General features: G+C 44.7%; 1 protein-coding gene across 1 annotated transcript in view; it reads left to right on the forward strand.

The window, feature by feature from the left end:
* LOC115328890 (thiopurine S-methyltransferase) overlaps positions 1-15,307 on the forward strand; it is a 35,464-nt gene extending 20,157 nt beyond the window's left edge. The window contains exons 5-8 of the mRNA XM_040210733.3: positions 10,698-10,772; positions 11,464-11,549; positions 12,041-12,085; positions 15,200-15,307. Of these exons, the coding sequence (XP_040066667.1) occupies positions 10,698-10,772; positions 11,464-11,549; positions 12,041-12,085; positions 15,200-15,306 (313 nt within the window). The 3' untranslated portion in view covers position 15,307. The remainder of the gene's footprint in view (positions 1-10,697; positions 10,773-11,463; positions 11,550-12,040; positions 12,086-15,199) is intronic.
* Positions 15,308-19,817: the final 4,510 nt, after the last annotated feature.

A 19,817-nucleotide genomic window follows, 5' to 3' on the forward strand; every position in this document is an offset into this window, starting at 1 on the left:
GCAAACCCCTGTTCTGCTGCAGGTCGCTCTTCACTTCGACAGTCCACGGTAGCTACAGCAGCCGGAAGTTGGGACGTCTGGGACGCCGTGACGACAGCGACACTCGCGTTCGCTCGTGCTTTTCGCGACAGACCGCCAGGTTCGCGACATCTGACAGCAGAATCCTCCGGTTTCTGTGACGTCACTTGCTGCCACTTCGGGACCACTTTTGACGTATGACCAGAGTAGGCGCTAAAAGCACACCAGTCGGAGGCGCGCTCCGGGCACCATAGTCGAACGAAGCCATTTTGTCTGCTCATTGTCAATGCCACGACTAGTTAACCCCGATCACCGAAACATTACCCACCAATCATCACATCTTACAGTTGTGAGCAGCCCTTGAAACGATTTGGTGTGACCTCCCAAATGAAGCAAAAATTAGGTGGATGGCAGATAGCCTCTCGATTTCTTAAGCCTAATGCTCGTCTGAGTCGGCAGTCAGTCGCCGAAGCGACCGCCATCTTGTATTTTCCTCGAGTGTTCGCTTTACTGTTGATATTGGCAAAATCTTGCGCAGTCTCATTTACAGATGTTTCCTGCTCATTTTCCGTATCGCGTTTTTGCGTGTGCGTTTGCTTTTGTTGGAAACGTTGAACAGAACCCTGGCCCGAAAGGACATTGTCAATCGCGAACTCAGACCGAGCCTTGCGAATGCTCATCCGTTCTTTTGACAGTAATGCGAACTAAGCAGGGTCATTTGGAACTGTTGAGAGCACTTCATTTATGCAGCAACGGCACCAGACTGTTGAATCCGTACCTCAGCAAAACTCACTCATGACTGACTCACTCTCCTCACTCACCAACATCAATCAGGAGTAAGGTGAGGGTGAGTTCATAACCCTTGAAAACTCATGAGCTTGAGGTTGGGTGAGGGGCGTGGGTCCGGTGAGTTCCTGAGTTCATAAGATCGGTGAGTTCATGAGTTCAGTCACTTCATGAGTTCATGAGTTCGGCGAATTCATGAGTTCGGTGGGGGGGGGGGGTGAGTTCATGAGGTCCGTGAGTTCATGAGTTTGGCAAAACATCAGGTCCCTATTGGGCCATGGGTTTGGTGAGGGTTTACGGGGTGACGTCGAGGAAGGGCGGGTCAAGTGACTTCTCCGTACGTTTCCGGGGATAAGTCGAAGCTCACTTCGCAATGGCGCTTTTAGCTCGTACAGCTTGTTCTCTACGAGTGATGGGTAAGGAGAAAAGGTGCCTATTGATTTATCTGCGCCCTTTGGCTTCGGCTCGCTTCGCGGCGGCTTGGCGTAGTCTTTTGCCGCTGATCGCTGCTTCGTGGTGGAGTGACTAGAGATAGGGCTGGGCTGTCCTGCTCGCCTAGGCCACTCTCGTGTAGACTTCGAGACTCCGATGTACTCACAATGGTTTGTTGTTACGTGAAGTAGGCAAACTGGCGCTACGCCGGTACGCCTGAAGGGAGACGTTGCTATTTCGAGTGCGCTCGTCTTATGCACGGTCGCTAACCCTGAAGCCAATATTCAAATAAATGCCGGCTGGGAACTGTTGTGATTGGCCTGTTGACTTGTTTGTTCAAGTTGTAGCCTGGAGTTCTATAAAAACAACACGCATACATGACTTCGTGCTTGAGTACATCCGTAACGCCGCACATGCTCGCGATTAGGTTGCTACAACGCAACCTAATGGCGCAAAGGCTGCTACAGTTATTTGGTAGCATATAGAAGGCAATTAGACTTTGGATTGTCAGAAAACAATTGCAGACAATCAGTTTCTTGATTACATTCAAAAATATGAAACGATCTTTTTACTTTTACTTGATATTGGTGATAACTAAGTGACGTTTGTAACCTGCTGTCCGACATTCCGCTAGTCGCTCAAAAGGGCGTCATTGAGCATGGTCGAAGTACTGGCTGCACCAGAAAACGTTTCACATGCCGGAGAAAGGGTTTTCTTACTAGCTTCGATAGTATTTAGATATTATAGTTATGATTCCCATATAGTAATATTTATCAACAGGTAGAGCTCGCGTTTGTGCGCGTGTCAGTCGTTTACGAGGAGCGCTCTTTTTCTTTTTAGCAACATGATTTATATTTATACGAATCCAAACCAAACTAATTAAAACAATATTTGATAGGCGTACATGCGCGTGCGTGCATAAAAACAACATTCCCCCCCCCCCCCCCAAAAAAAAAAAAATTACGCGCTTCAATTTTTTTTGTATCTAACAAAACAAACTTTGAAGAGTTGTAGACGGTTGAATTAAGTTGCATGACCGTGCCCTTTCCCTTACTCAAATATAACGAGGATATCCGAATTAAACTGTCAATAGTTACAGGTGAAGTAATTTAAATATCGAAGGTACAAAACTTGCGCTTACACCAGTAGGTTATTTATAAAAGTAAGGGGAGACAAATTAAAATTACCATTTTTCAATAACTAATGAAAACATTTAATAGAAAATACAACTTTGTACATGTAGTATGTAACTATTTGTGTCAACATATTGACAATTTTGAATACGCGCACACAGTGTCTGAGCAACAAAAATACCTAAGGCATCTGACACCTATCGCATTTTCATGTCAGGATCGATATATATATGTATATAGCATTTTGCGAGGCAAAGAGTTCGCAGACTAGAACGTCCCGGTTTTAATTGGTATGTGCGGTGCAACAGAAAAACGAGAGGCGCAACAAAAAGCTCGAGGTACATCTAAGCACTTCTTATGAATTGTGAATGCGAAAGTACTCAAGCCGCTCGTCCGCTCCCTTTTTCGTCTGCTGTGTACTTTTCGTCGCCGGTCGGCACGTGTGCTCCCCTGGTGGCCTTGGACACTCTGCGCTGATAGACACACAGCGCCATGGGGTGAGCGGTCGTGGAAACTGACGAGCGCAGCGGCCAATGGGAGCCCCGTCGACGCGCGCCAGCCAATGGAACCGAAGCCGTTCGCGGAAGCTAGGTGCCGTTTTCGCGCTTCAAACTGATTATGTCAACACGCTCCACGGTACAGTAGTGCTTTCGCATTAAAAAAATGATATGGTACGCACAAAGTTCTTAATCGTTTCTTCTTCCAAAAAAACTAAAATATCCACCAGGCAGGTATTTTATGGTAAATAATTTGTGTGAACGACGATAAACATAAAGATAGACCGTACGATATAGTTCTACTCGACAACGTATTGTCGGGCAAACCGTCCTACCATTTTCGCAATGTGCGATGCAGAAACAAAATACACACCCACGGTGGTGCGTGTTGCAATATTAATAATTTGCACGTAAATAAACAACGATGCAGACGCTCACTCTATACTTGCACGAAGTTGTCGCGAATGCTTGAAACAAAACAGTGCACACCGTAAAGAATACTTCATCACGAGACTCCTGGTGATGCGTTGTTGTATCCCAACAAAGCGCGCCTTCCTCAAGCGCTCGGCCGGCGCTCGGCCGGCGCGCAGCCGGCGCGCTGAAGGAGTCAGAGCAAAACAAACAAAAAAAAAACATTTATTCTCTTGGCAACGTGACGGCTGGTGCCGGAGCGTTGGAAGACATCAGCGGCCATGGCGGAGTTGTAAAAGCCTCGCAATCTGCGCGCAACACGAGCGCCAGCGCCGCGAGTATACGCGGTGAGTGCGAGAACTACTTGTGAGTGAGTGAGTTCATGAGTTCGCTGATGGCCGTGAGTTCATGAAGTTCGGTGAGGCGCGTGAGTTCGTGAGTTCAATGGGTTCATGAGTTCAGTGAATTCATGAGTTTAAGAGTGACGACTTGAAGGTGAGTGTGGTCATGAGGGTGAGGGCGAATGAGTTGTCAATTTGTTTTTAATTATTTTGAGCTAGTTGTGAATGAGTGAGTTTAGCCGAAAATGCCAATCTCTGGAACTTGAAACTAAGATGACGGGACTAGAAGAAAGGGCAACGTGCCTTGAACACTGTTGTCCGCCGTGTGCGAACAAGGTCATTAGTATATCTCAGGATATCGCTACATTAAAATCAGCTGCAGACAATGCTGACAAAAGACCTCGCAGAAATAACCTTTTCTTCGGCTTACCAGATAACCGATACCAAACCTGGGATCAATCGGAGGCCGCAGTGTTGTCACGTCTTCTAAAAATATAGGCGTCGCAATTCAGAAACTCACCGTTAAAAGTGCTTACCAAATCGGCCGCTTTCAAACCAACAAAAACCGTCCCATTGTTGTAAAATGTGGTCGATTTAAGTATAGAAAAGGGTTTTTTCCCTGGGGCAGAAGCTAAAGTCAACTCAGTATGCTTTTCAGGGGGATTTCACTGCTCCGATTCGTAATGCTCATGGGAAACCACTCGATTTTGCGAAACTACGTGAGCTGCGGTATGAAAAGATGCTGCCGGGCCGTTGCTGGTACATCCATGATGCCACCTCTGACACCGTCATTTAATCAAAAATATAGTTATAGTGCATCTCGAGACGAGCTGCGGAAAACACAGTTTTGCCTCCCATTGCAATGCCCTGTGTCGCTCGGCCTAGTGAAATAAATGTTTTACTCATCAGCTGCTGTTATGAATGGCCTCCGGACCATGTTCACAATGTCTACATCTGGCCGTTTGTTTTCGTCGAGCGCCTCCTGCGGGTTCAAGGTCATCTGACTCAGCGAGCCTGGCGCAAGCATCGCTTCGGAAGCACGCCTGCCCCGCGGACGCACCAGACGGGCGCCGTGATATAGCCAGACTTTACCGTGTACAAGTCTGGATATAGCCTCCGAAGGGGGAAAACAACGTCTCAGGTTTCACACCAGGGCATGATCCGGGGCGATGAAATCATCAAGACGCGTTCATTCAACGCGTAGACACGAAGAGTCGAATGTCGGCACGTCACGTCTCGGCCCCGGACGATGTTTTGACCAGCTGCGTGAATTCGAACGAGTCGGTGTTTTGGTGAGACTCTCGGCGCCGTCTAGACCGACGGTGAAGTGTTTACGGCGGCTCAGTGTGCGTAATAATGGAATGTAGGGCGGTGTTTGAACGGGACACCTTTCTGTGATTGGCCAACTATCCGCCGATGTAGGGGTCCCTACCTAGGGACCTAGGGAGAACCAAGTGTTTAAAATGAGCGAACTTTGACAAGCAAATATCTTCTCTGGTCTTGAACCAACTGTACATCATGTAAATAAACAGTGTACATTTCGAGAGAGATCGCGGCTCATCGTTGTTCCCGCTGAGCTCCAGCCCAGTGCCTGGCTCGAGTCGCCCCTCCACCACCACGGACCCCGCTCGATCAAAACACTACCGATGCATAAAAAATAAGGCTGACGTGATCGCTCTTCTTATCATCTCTGCGCAAGCACACATTACCGTAGGCACTGAGTCCTGGATGGATGATGGTATTAAATATTGAGGACATTTCTTGCTAAATCTGGATACACACCCGACTGCACATCTCACAGGAAAAGAAGACCAATGAGCACGTGCTAAGAAGAAGATGAAGAGAGGCTACAGGCGCGAGCAGAGCCAGTTGGAACCGTTGATCGATGCAACATCAACCTTCAAGCGCCCTCCATATGTCTAGACTGTAAATACGTTGTATAAATCTCTTTTGTAAACCGGATTGATCTAAATTATCGAATAGATGGTATCAATATTGCCTAATGTTCCCCATCCACGTTTCAAGGTTAGAGACGTGGCCGGGACTCCCATGGTGGTGGCGTTTCCCTGCTCGTTGATAAATCCTTCCCAAGTGCACCTGTAGGGACTAATCACAATTTTGAGACTGTGGGTTGCGCATTTGTGTTTCCCGATAGAGCACAGATTTCATTCGGTGCCATTTACCGCAGTCCTCCCAGTGGGGTTAGCCTCTCACCCTTATAATCGCTCTCTAAAACAATTCATCCGTAATGTGTTTGCAAACGGCACTTTCTCTAGAATTAAGTAGCATGGTCGCCATTGACGGTCTTCATCAGTTTGTAGATTTTCCGACACGTCGATTGTGCTTTTATTCTTGACTTTTTTCATACGCTACCAGCTTAGTTCAATCTGTCTTTCTGATTCCTGGGATAAGTAACCATGACGGCATCTTAGCAGGTTTTTTTTTTTTTTTTTTAGACTATTAGTGGTCATGGCTTTTTCTCCTCGAAAGGTTCAATTTTTCGTATAGAAGTACTTTTCATTACGCATAATCTCGAAGAAACTTTTGCTGAGCTTGTAGCGATCAGTACCTCGTCTCTTTTTCGTTTCCTCCCTCCGTTTATCGCCTCGAAAAGTTTCGAGGCGTCTCGCCTCGAAACTTTTCTTGGCAATACAGTGGAAGGCACAGGCCCTCGTCCCCTCTCCCAATTTGAGTGTACGCAGGCTCTCTTTCTCTCCCCATTTCCGGGGAGAGGAGGAGAGCCCGCGTACACTCAAAATGGGAGAGGGGACGCGGGCCTGTACCTTCTATTGCATTGCCAAGAAAAATTTTCCCGGAGTATAGTGCTGACGATATTTGGCACTTAATTAAAAATAACCTAGTCTCGTTTATTGATAGCCATATACCAGGGTTGGCCACGGTGACGTGAGAATAGAGCCGCAGAATAAGTTACAAAAACTCCAAAAAGCCGCAGGAAAGAAAACAAAAAGGGGGGAGGGGCTGCTTTTAATGCGAAACTGTATGAAAGGAACAGTCCTTTCCAACGGGGACAAATATAAATTTCGACTACAACAAATAACACCAGGCAGCAGAATGTTTCTTCAACTGTTAAACAAAATGAATGCATGGTTCGCTTGCCAGCCGCTGCCCCTCACGACCGTTATGCGTATACGTTTCGACCTTATTTCAATAACAATAAAAAAAACAGGGTCCCTGAGCACATCTATTTGTCAAAAAGCAGTCTAGTTGTATGTACTGTACGTAGCTTAGTACAAGGCTGCCAAGACTTTGGGTTTTAATTATTCAATTCTAGAATTCATTTTGTCTTGTGGCAGAGGAGGGGAAGGGGGAACGCTTACCAGGGAGCCGCGAACCGCGCTTAAACTTGTGAGGAGCCGCGTGCGGCTCGCGAGCAGCAGTTTGGCCACTCCTGCCATATACCATCAAAAATCCTTTTGTGTAAACAAAGACACAGCAAGCCATGGTTTACTAACGAGATCAAGCGATTACTGAATCGGAGATACCTCCTTTTTCGGAAGGTACCTACGCTACAGGAGTGATTCATTTTTTTAACAGATTAAATATGCTGGAGAAATAAATTAAGTTGAAAGTAAAATGCGCCAAATATAACTTTTACTCCTCCCTTGGTGAAGAGCTTAGACGTAGTCCGAAAGAGATACGGAAGTTCGTTATATCCCAGGGCAAAGAAGATAGTACTATCCCACCTATCTTAACTGAACAAGGGTACGCCATTAATGACGTTGAGGAAGCAAAATATTTTAATTACTCATTTCAATACATTTTTCTTTTTTTTTCTTTTTTTTTTTTTTTGGTCACTAGAAAACATAGTTTCAGAACCAGGTACCTTTTACAGCGGCAGCTGGTTGCGCCCCTTTCCGGCAAATTACAGTGATAGCTGTGATTTGCAGGGAGAAAAAAAAAAGTTCATGTAAGAACAGAAAACTCCATTCTACAACAGAGGCACTGCTCTCCCTCACCCCGTCGTTGCTCACACAAGCAAGGCTCTCTTTTGCTTCCCCCCCCCCCCCCTTTCCCCTGTAGGCCGCCGCCGTTCCGTAAAATACACGTGATCGCGGGAAAAGCGCTTTCCCTTCATTTCCCTACCACGACCGCTCCGGTAGCCGCCGTTGCGAAATACCTGCATGGTCGCTGTGTGTAGGCACGCACCCTCGCCTCGCCACAGCCGCCGCCCAGTGTCCTCCAAAATAACATCCCGCAACACACATTCTGTGGTCGTTTGCAGATTAAATCCTGAGGCTAAGTTAGATATCATGATATATTCAAATGGCGTGCTGAAACTTCTTTCTGAACTAAAAGCTAACTCTGCTACCGGTTCAGACCTTGTTTTGTGTTAAAATCGTATGCACTTATTATTGCCAAGGTTCTTGTTGTCTTGTTCAATTAACTTCTACCATTGAAGAAACTCCCTCTTCGATTAAAATCTGCGAATGCTGCGCTCCACAGGGGAGTTGTCCTTGTTCTTTGGTTTTAAACTACAGGCCCATTTCGCTAACCAGTGTATACTCTAAAACTCTTGAACATATAATTTATTCAAACTATTTATCGCTTGGAAACAAAACATATTTTGTCCAATTTCAACGTTACTTTAGGGCAGACTTCACTTGCGTCACTCTGTTGGTCGAATTTTTCGAATGTTGCGTTTTTTCAATAAATTCTGGGAAACAGGAAGACAGGTTAAGAAAGCTCTTGATGCTGTGCCACACATTCCACTGATTCTTAAACTCTCATCTTTAGGCTTACCTGATTTGGTCTTTAGTTGAGTACAAGACTATCTAACCAGTCGCTCCGGAGGAGTAGTCATTAAGGACTCAGAATCATACTTTGCTCTATTAACATCGGGCGTTCCTCGGGAATACATGCTCGGTCCGCTGCTGTTTTTGATCTACATATTTGATATAGGCTACAAAATTACCTTCAAAATAAAGTTATATGCAGATTAGCGTTTGTTATACAGGGGTATAAATTAGCAGGGCTATGATTGCTGCTTTACAAGCTTACCTTGATCAAATAATCTCATGAAACAACAAATAAGAAATTAAACTGAATTTTCCAAAGTGTAATTGCATCCGCTTTTGAAGGAAGCCACTGATTATCCAGACTGATTTCTGTCTAGATGGAAATGAAATTGCCCTGGTGGTGGGTGTAAAATATTTGGGTAATATTTTTTCATCTAATCTGTGGTGGAGTACAGTCCTGTAGAATCTATAACTATGAAAGCAGGACGTGTACTTAAGTTTATTAAGAACTGTATATGCATCTCGTGACGTCAAAGAAGTTTATACGCTTGTAATGTGCGTTCCGTCATAAAATATGCCGTTTTAGTAGGGGATACTGACAGTAAGAGCTTGATTAATAAACTTGAGATTCAAAATCGATCAGTCCATTTTGTTACTAACTCATATCACTTTGATATCGGTGTCACAGCATTAAAAAAAACCTTGTCAACGTACTCGCTTGAAATTTTCCTCGAATTATCAAGGTACTCGTTCCTAAACCAAGTTGTGCGTGAATGTGTTGACATTGATAAGAACATTTGCTTAAGACCCATACTTATATTTCTCAAATATTAGGCCACTCAAAGCAAATACGTTACACAGCATGCAGAACATTTGTTTTCAAATCCTGTCTTTCTTCCCGAACCCTACATCAGTGAAAACGACTCCCATACCTTGTGATTTCGGCGTCTGACGAAACTTTCTGATTATTCACTGAAGATACACTTGCGTGCAAGAAAATCATGATAAGTCAGTATTTTCTTTTTTGGTTTTCCAACTTACTTGCATGGCTTGCGTTTGTTTTACTTTTGGAAGCTGTTTGTATATATGAGCATGTTGCGTTCTTTTGGTGCATTGTTTTACTTTTAGAAGCCGTTTGTATGTATGTCTATTTCGTGTATTCGCATTTGTGTATTTTGAAAATGCTTTATGGAATTCACCCCCAACGAGAATGCCCCCCTCCCCGCCCCCCTCCGGGCGAAATGTAGGTTGTAGATAAATAAATAAATAAATAAATAAATGCTGGCTGCGTTGCGATGACGACTGCAGCATTCAGAGTGGAAATAACCAACTAGAAACGCATCTCAATAGTGCAGAACGATTCGCTCGCGCTCAGGCATGGAGGCGTCGGTGAAGCGTTCGAGGACGAAAGGTTCGTGTCGAAACAACTCACAAAGACCCCCTAATGTGAAACTGATTATAACACAAAGTGGCGCTAAAGGGAAGGGGGGGGGGGGAGGGGGGAGGGGCTCAAGTGGGTCACATATGAACAGTCCGCGTTAGGGCATCTGTGGATTTTGCAGGTCTGTACCAAGGGGTTCGCCTTGGGCAGCCCACCTAAAGGCTTCCCTCTGGGGACCTGAACTCACCTAGGATCATTGAATCCTTATTTTTCCACAAGAGGAGATTGCAGATTCTTATAAATAAAACTAAATTATGGTCTTGCTTCTTTCAAAAAAGAACTCTAAAAACATTGTGACGCGTCAGTTAATAAGGCATTTTTTAACATAAATACCATCATCCAAATAAAATCGCATTAGCCTCACTATACACGCACATAAATCAAACTTTAAGCATGAAATAGAACACCACTCTGGGAATAATAAAACAAAAAAGAATCGTTATATTGTGCGAAAATCAAACGACGCATTTAATATTCTCGATCAACAAGATACAACCCGTCTTCAATAATTTCAGAACGACAAAGAGTTCGATTGAATCATTACTTGTGATTCAAATAAATTGTTCTATTGATGCGTATTGTAAGATAAAAAAAAATGAGTACTTAGAATGTACAAAGAAAGCAGCGGTTTCGTTGTCGTTGTTTCCTTTTGTGCGTAACGCTCATGAAATCATTTATTCACGTTTACCATTGACCGGTTTTGTATTGTGTACCAAGACTGGTATACCGTTTGTCAAAACTGATTTCTGGAGCCTCCTCAATATCCACATCCGATAGTTCGTTTCAGTGTTCTGATGTGCGTACCGGGACTCTCGTGACAGGTGTTCAAACTCTTCTAGCGTCTGACGTCACTTTTGCGCCGATTGCGCATTATCTCGCAGATCCTGCGCCGGAGAAATGGACATTGTGTGGGACAGAGGAGCGTTGAGCTCAATCAACGTGGAACTCCGAGACAGGCAAGTCGGCGCTGTGTTAGTTGCAGATTGAAAAAAAAAAGCGCGAAACAGTCGCCCTTCAAACGGTTAGCATCAATATACTCTTTCCGAAAGTGCGCGCCGCCTATAGTCTAGCTTTTCGTGTGGTATTGGCGGTTTCTACGTCAACGCGGTAGATGTACAGAAGTGGCACTCTTTCTTTGCCGCACAGTATTATGCACAAAGTGGCTGCAGATATGCTTGAAGCTTATACGGAGAGCAACTCGTCTGCTTTTTATGCCGGAGTTGTGGTGACGTCAGACTGATGTCGAGCTCTGGTGGGCTTTATTTCAAAGGTGAGTGGATATACCTCAATGCTAGATGCCTTGAGGTTTACCCACTATTTGTTTCAATCAGCCAATAAGAGCTCGGCGTTCTGTCATAGTCGCAACCCCTGTATAACAAGCAGACGAACTTGTGGAGCACAAATTCGTCTGCTTCTTGCACAGGGGTTGCGACTATCACAGAACGCCGAGCTCTTATTGGCTGATCGAAACAAATAGTGGGTAGACCTTAAGGCATCTAGCATTGAGGTATATCCACTCACCTTTGAAATAAAGCCCACCAGAGCTGTTTAGGAGATGCGTCAGGGTTTTCTGAAGCACGACTGCAGTGAAAGCCACCTCTTTCTACGTGGTGTATATAGTTTGACAGCGGCTCTCTACTTTTACAGGTACATCACCGTAATGAAGTCGTTGTTGTCGCCCAACTTTTCCTACGGTTTGTGGTTAGCCGTCTATGACGACGACACGTTCACGGGTGAGGCTTTCAGTTTTCAATTTTGTTTTCCGCGACGGGACTAGAACTTTATAAAATGGTGTAGCATGGGCATATTGACTTATTTCAGCGTGCGGTCGGTGCGTTTGTCCACATCAATTTCTTATCTCGTTGTTTCTTTTTTTGTTTCTGTTCTTTTTTATTTACTTGCGTTACTTTTTTTACCCATCACGTCAGCGATTCGAGACCAGAAAGAACTAAAATGCCATTTAAAAACGTGCATATCGTCTGTGGCAAAGTTTGTTTCTTTTATACAGTTGCCGTGAAGAAAACTGATGACGATGATAGTGCAGGGGTTATGAAATTTACGATAACTCAATCTTTTTTTAACTATTGTCTTAGTATGTATGTTTATTTTATCATATATCACTTCAATCGGTGGAAACTAATGGTGCGCACTTCACGGAGTCGTTTTACTTTATTGTTACCGTCTTGTCAAGATGATTGCTCCTTCCGTCCGGTCGATATTACAGGTCTTCTCAGAAGTATGCCCGAAGCACTTCTTCGGAATCTGTTTGGTGAGTGCATTTGCATGATTGCTCCGAACTAATGCGGGGAAAATGAGTCATTATACTTAAACAAAGTGCGCCTTTTTCATTAATTTTTTTCGTCAGTACAGGAATGCTTAATGAGAACGTTCAGATGGCCCAAAGAAACAATTTCATTCTCCTTGATTTGTTAGATGTGAAACTACAGCGTACCTCCAAAAAATATTTACACTGCTTTTTTTTTTTCGCTTTTTTTCAGAAACAAATTAGTCATTATTGAGCGCTCAGTGTCAGCCCAAATGTAGCGTTACTAGTTCAGACTAGATGCCGGAATTTCAAAACGAATGGATGTCGTACAAGTAAAATTATAAGTAATTTTCTGAAACTTCTAATGAGTAAAGAGGGTCTGTTCTATGGTTCAGCTTTATGAAGGTTCAGCTTTATGCATTTTTGGTCTTCTTCGGCCGCCATTTTCCCATTGTAAATTTCTCAAAGTCACTAATAACATTTGGGCCAGACAGCGGCGAGCTTTGAAACTTTTGCAACTGGTAAGGATTGCTACCGCAACACTTGAGCAGGGTCCGAGCAGTCGGAATGGCAAAATATATTTTAACAGTGAAAAAAAAAAAAAAAAAAAACTTGCTTTGTTGTTGGGAACACCCTGTATAACGCAGCTAAAATCGCGGTTATTTTAACGTAGTTAAGACTTTTTTTGCTTTTTTTTAAGAACGTGTTTGTGAATGTTTTAACAATATATCAATCAAAAAAAATTTGGTATTTTCGACCACTGAGATTTATTTAAACAGAATGTCAAAAATAAAGCGATTGCATTTGATATTATTGCGTGCTTCCACGCAAAGAAATACCAATTCCCGCCCTTCTGCGAAACCTCAGTGGTCTTTGTTAAGCATATAAAATAGCGCAAAAAAAGACAAGAACAAGAAGTATACAGGACAAGCGCTAATTTTCAACAGTTGAAAATTAGCGCTTCTCCTGTATACTTCTTGTCCTTGTCTTTTTTTGCGCTATTTCATGTGTTTGAATAAGATGAACCAACTAGCCCAACAACGTATCCTACGAAACTTATTAGTCTACACAAACTAGAATGTGAAAAACATGGTGAATTCCATGAAGAGGTCATTCTTGTCAAATGACAGCTGCAGCGTTATGAGTAAAATCGCTACAATGGGGCACTGATACGCTCTAGGTGTAGGCGTTTCTTGTCATTTGAAACACCCTTCGCTGCGTGCCATTGATGATGAAAGGCATCGTGAGCTTTCCAAGTAAATCAAATTTTTGAATTGCAACGAAACCCTCTCAACTAAGGATGCTGATATGATGCGCACATTCGAATCCCACTGCAGAAACCTACTCCAGAAAACGCCATATCTTAAGAGTCCATAGGCAGAGACGCAGTCATGTTGCCTAAAGTAAGGGAAATTCAACGCGAAATACTTAGTGGAACAATAAAGCTGGAAGACGTTCGGTGTGCGACAGAACTTACCAGCGCCACGACCAGATGCACTGCCAGCCGAGTTCGACAAGGTGTATGAGGAACTACTGTGCAAATTCTTACTCAAGATCTTTCTGGACGCTTACAATTGTGGACGCTTACCACCATCGTTTTTCAGCAGTCATGCCGTAGCAACCCCCAAAAGTAAGGATGCAGGTAAACTCATAACTGGACTGTGGAAAGAATGCGGTCTATAGGATTTTTAGCCTGAGCTGATGTCTCGTGCGAACCGCGCTCGTTCTTTGCCCGTTTACGTTCACGATTAGTAGCTGCACCAGGCTGTTTTGATACCTTGTTTTTACTGTGGAAAAAAGAGCTGCACGTCAGGCTCTTTTTCTACCATGTGGGAGACCAGAAAATCGAGCGGCAGTGCAACACCGACACCACCTACAATACTCGAGGCCCGGAAAAATTCTCAGTTTCCGTCGACGAACGTCGTCACAGTCGCATGGCGCCAACTCAGCAATTGAGTCCCACGACGAGCGTCCTTCGACGCGCTCATTGGACACGAGGCCATTTCGAACGCTGTCGTCACTCGTGTCCCATGTGCGTCTTCGCTCGATCTCCATCTGATGACGTTAAAATCCTCGTGCACACGCTTCGACTATTCTAGTTGGTGTCGGCAAAAAACAGTGGCTCTGGAAGATGCCTTGTTCTGCAAGAGATCGCATGCGAGGCAGGCACTTTTCATTGCAATAGCCTCCCTGGGGCCTCCGAATTGCGGGCTCGTGCTCGACCGTCCGTATATCTCCTCCGTGGTAAAAATGTAGCGGGAAATTTCTCCACTCCCTTTAGCGCGAAGCGTTTTCCCGCCAGACTTCGCGGGAAAGACCTGAATCGGCCTATATGACTGAGGCAGTGTCGCGTAATGTGACGCAACGTCACGTGACACACATAAGTTTGATGTCGCGTGTTCTGGTCGCACATGACGTGTGGGTGTAGAAGACGCACTTCTGCAGTGCGGCGAGCAAAAAAACCCGAATGTAATCGCATTATGTCTCCTTACTTTGGCAGCAACAGCCAGAAAAAAGCCGTAGGTAAAAAAAAAAAGAAGAAGAAAGTTGCGTGGTCACGCCTCGTAGCAGACCTCAAGCCACAGTCACACGGCTCATACACCGTACGAGAGGCATGGCGTCCGCTGCGGGCATAATAGGGAGTTTTAGGGAACCGTTTTTGCACATCCGATGCGGTATGCGATGGGCCCTCTGCTACGAAACTGTGCGGGTGTGCGAGCCTTCAGTGGCGGCGCATGCGCAGTTTGTACCGAAGGGCCCATCGTATCGTATATCCGATGTGCAAAAACGGTTCCCTAAAATTCCCTAATAAGAAAGAATTATCTGCCGCCACGCCTCGGGCACGTTCGAAACACGTTTTCTTTCTACAAATGTGTGCTTGGAACACGTCTGCAGGCAGGTTTTGCGCGAAAAATGTGATTGAACCACTGCACACTGTCCTTTGTAAGGTGTATTGGGAGTGTGCGCGCGGCTCAGATCTGTTGGAATTAAACAAAACGCGATGTCCTGTTTTTGTCCTTCATGCCGTTTTCCTTTTATCCCTGTCGCTTTCCGTATGCCGTTTTTTAGCGATTATATTATACTCATATCTTCTTTTTTTTTCTTCTTTTTTTTTAGCAGGGAAAGGCATACATTTGCGTTTCATCGACAAGGAAGGTCCGACTATGCTTGGTTTAATCAAGTCTCCAGTCATGTACTACCTCTGGCACTTGACGGAGGAGTGAAGGGGAGAGTCTTCGGCGGCGGCCCATTATGCCACAACCGGATGCCTCGCAAATGTTTCCACATACTATAGTATTCCTCTGTCTGTCACTCTGTCAATCTCGCCCGCCACTCACCATCTTTCGGAAACACGACCAAAGAAATAAAAATAAATAAATAATTACACAATATTTGTTTCTAGATTTCAATAGAAAAGAATGATATTGTTGGAAGTGTGCAAGGTACAGTTTCAAACAATATGAACGACCCATTCACCCAGGCAGTTAATGCGGCAGTGGTAAGTCGTAGCCTCTTACATGGGTAAGCACGCTCGGGCCGGAGGCACTTTATTTTTAGAAAGAAAATATAACACTACAAAAAATGGCCAAAATGCAGGCGAGTTGGAAAATATTAATCATGATGTTTCAGCCCTGAGACTGGGAAGAAAACGTGGCGATAAATTAGGGGGTAGAGAAGAAAGGTGACAGACGAACGTCTTAAACGTCTCTTAAGACTTTTGTCTGTCGCCTCTCTTCCGTCCCTTCTAGTTTATCTTCAAGTTTTCTTCCCAGTCTCGGGTTTTAAACATCATGAGTAATAACATAACGTTCCTTTATTTTATCTCGCCAAGTATGTGTGCTTGGCCAAAGTGGATCCAGCACAACCGCCTGAGACAGCCTTAAAAAATTAATATTGGTTCTTCTATACTGTTGGAAACTGTACCAGGTTAATATCGCAACTGTCGAAGACTGTGCAGGTCTCAGCCGTTCGCGAAGTATAGCCGCCAGAACTACCTAAAAATTTATTTTTATTCATTCGTTCATTTTTATTTTAATCCTGCATTCGCGAAGACCTGCGATGGTTCATTCATGGTACGTAAAGAGAAGGGGTGGTGAAATTGCCTTTTTTGGGGTTGTGTGCATTACCCAAATTGAGTAACAATATTACGTTACTCGTTCCTTCATCAAAAATTAAAGCGTTATTGAGATACTTCACCGACCTACGAATGTAATCACCTGCCGTTCACTATAGTTGAAAAAGCATCGAGCGTTACTTTTCCGTTACTTTACACTTCAATACTTGGCTGCGAAAAGACGCGGTTATCAACTTCGACAGCAAGTAAACATTTTAAAGAACAATTTTTCAATATCTTTGTTTTTTGTTTATTGTATTTGAAGAATACAAAAATCAAAAGTCAAATTGGACGTTTGAGTGATTTATACAGCGTAAGGTTGGTCTGCCAGTAGGGGCGACACTGGTTTACACTGTAGATGAGCAATTTAGCCAGTGCAGTACAACCGCTAGCCTGGGGTCTTTTTTGAAGAATACAGTGAACTCCTAATATCGCACCTGTAATGGACCGATTACGTGACTAAGTATATCGAAAGAACGGGGTAACAAGTTACACAATTTGATGAACAATACCGTAAAATATATCCAAATCACTTTACCCTTTAGTAATTCCCGATTCTAGCGAGTATGTTTTTAAGTGCTGAAAAACCTGACGCGTTACCAGTAACGTCGTTACTTGTAATGCGTTCCGTCCAGCACTGCTTTCTTCGTGGCAACGAATACACGTGCCTCGTCATTCGCCATCGAGGTAACACAAATCTATAAGACCGTTTTTTTTTTTTTTTTGTCTGCACATTTAGGTTATTGTAAAGCTCAAAGAAGTTAGAGTAGGAACAAAACTGGACATTCTTGGTCTAGATGTATGGGTATCTAGATTGACCCTAACTCCCCAAATAAGAGCCGAAGTTAGGCTTCACTTCCGGTTGTTCAGTTTTTATGTGGCAACTTTGGGCCTAATTGCCAAACAAGTTTCGTATTCAGGCTTCCCTGCTTATTCTGCGGTTCATACGTGGCATATTTGGCTCAAGTCTGGCATTTGGGTAATCATGTGGCGACACAAAAAAAAAAGTATGGAAACACTAGACAAAAGCATTTTGGCACCAACTATTGCCTCCCAGCGAGGCAGTATTGTCACGGGTGGTGACCAGAATAACAATAAATAAACAGGAAGAAATAAACGTTTATTGTGGCGAACTTGTGGCGAACTTGTGGCCAAAACAAAAAGGGAATAGAAAATAATAACAAAGCGTCGCGAGCATCGAAGTCGGCGAGACAGCAGAGTAGAGCGCTGGGGCGAAACTGATCCCGGCTCGCCACGCGGAGCGCCTTTTGTACCGGCGTGGGTTTCTGGAAGATCCGGCCTAGAACGTTCGGGGCGTAGAACATTCTTAACTGGGTGAAACGAGAAAGTTCTCGAACTTGCGAAAATGACGAGTAGAAAGCATACCTCGGCAAATTCATTCATGAACTCGCTCATTCACCTTCATTCACATTCACGGCGTGAATCTGAATGGCCCTGAATGAATTCTTGAAATTGAAAAAAATCATGATGTGATGGTGAATGACTGTGAATTTGAATGAATTCGTGATGTGATGGTGAATGACTTCGTGAATTTTAATGAATTCGTGATGTGATGGTGAATGAAGTCGTGAAGTCGTGATGTGATGGTGAATGACTTCGTGAATTTGAATGAATTCGTGATGTGATGGTGAATGAAGTCGTGATATGATGGTGAATGACTTCGTGAATTTGTATGAATTCCTGATGTGGTGTTGAATGAAGTCGTGATGTGATGGTGAATGACTTCGTGAATTTGAATGAACTCATGATGAGTTGTGATTGTGAATGACTTCGTGAAGTGAAGAATTCATTGTGATGTGAATGACTCAATGAATTCGTGACGTGATGGTGAATGGCTGGTGAACACGATGAATCTGTGATGTGAGTGGCTCTTGAACTCTACAAGTTCGTGATGGGAAGTAATACCGTAAACTTAATTCTCGACGTGATAGTGAGTACGGTTATGAATTCAGAATAGGCGGAAAACATGTTACGCAGGCGCTTGCTTGCTTGCTGGTTGTTTTCATCCTTCACCGCAAACGACAGGGACCCATTTGACTCTAGCGGTTTGGGCATCAGCCTCGCTGCGTAGCCATGCGCGCCTCAGCGCGGTGGCCTTTTGTCGAGTCAGGTCCTGGTTTTAGGTGGCTGACACAAAATGGCGCCACAGTCCTATTCCACGAGAACTGCGAACTCGTGAACGGCTATCAGCCGTGAAGTCAAATTTAGTCAGGATGAACCTGAATGACTTCATGAGTCATGCGGAATTCATGATGTGATGGTGAATTCCGGTGAATTCGTGTTGACCGTGATGGTGAATAACTTCGTGAAGTGATGGTGAATTCGGACTAATTCATGATGTGATGGTGAATTTACGATTGTGAATTCTGATGAATTCAGGGTGATGGTGAATGACTTCGTGAATTGGTGATGTGATGGTGAATGATTGAGTGAACTTGGAGGCGGCGGTGATGTGATGGGGATGAATTCTTGGCGCGGTTGAACGACATGATGTGAAGGGAATGAATTCTCGGCGGAGTTTGAAAGCCGTGATAGTAGGGGATGAAGTTTTGGCGCGGTTCAACGCCGCGATGTGAAGGGCTACGAATTTGGGAGGTCAGAGTACCTTGTGACGTGAATGTGAATGAATTTGGAGACGTGATTTTGTTTGTGATGTGATGGTGAATGAAGGGGCTCTAAAATGCCGACCTGTGGTAGACAGAATAAATAAAAGACACTTCTCTCCCAGGAATCGAACCCTGGCTCATCGCGTAGGAAGCAAACACGATAACCGTTAGGCCACAGCCGCGCTGCCTACTTGGCAGCTGAGCGCGCGACATTAACCCCCCCCCCCCCTTCAAAAAGTGCATCGCCCCGATGCAACACAAAACTAAACAAAGCAGATAAGAAGAACGGCAAACTAAAGCGTCATTCGGAACACATAAGGTCCGCAGTCCTATCGAGCGTAGTGCGGCTTCAGGCGCACGACGTGGACGACTTCAGGTCGCGGTGGGCGGCGTGATGAAGTCCGTGTACCGTCGAACATCACCTCGTAGTTCAGATCCCCGAGTCGACGAAGTACTCTGTAGGGTCCGAAGTAGCGCTTCAAGAGTTTTTCGCTGAGACCACGGTGGCAGATCGGTGTCTACACCCACACCCTGTCTCCAGGCTGGAAGTGGAAGTCCCGACGACAAAGGTTGTAACGGCCAGTGTCGATACGTTGTTGGGCTTGAATCCGGAGTCTGGCGAGCTGACGGACTTCTTCTGCCCGTTGGGCAACCACCTGGCCATCGTCGCTTCTGTCGACAGCCGGTACGTGGGGTAACATCGCGTCCAGCATTGTCGTCACTTTGCGACCATGAACCAGTTGAAAGGGTGTAACCCCGGTGGTCTCTTGCACGGCCGTGTTGTAGCATACGGCAACACCTCGTCCCATGTCTTGTGCTCCACGTCGACGTACATGGAGATCATGTCGGTCATGGTCTTGTTGAGTCTTCCCGTCAGCCCGTTGGTCTGCGGGTGGTACGCCATGGTGCGACGATGGCTGGTGTGGCTGAGACGAAGGACTTCTTGTGTCAGCTGGGCCATGAACGAGGATCCACGGTCTGAGATCAGGACTTC

The sequence above is a fragment of the Ixodes scapularis genome, unplaced genomic scaffold (genome assembly GCF_016920785.2).
Source record: "Ixodes scapularis isolate PalLabHiFi unplaced genomic scaffold, ASM1692078v2 PGA_scaffold8__174_contigs__length_109621045, whole genome shotgun sequence".
Classification (NCBI taxonomy): Eukaryota; Metazoa; Arthropoda; class Arachnida; order Ixodida; family Ixodidae; genus Ixodes; species Ixodes scapularis.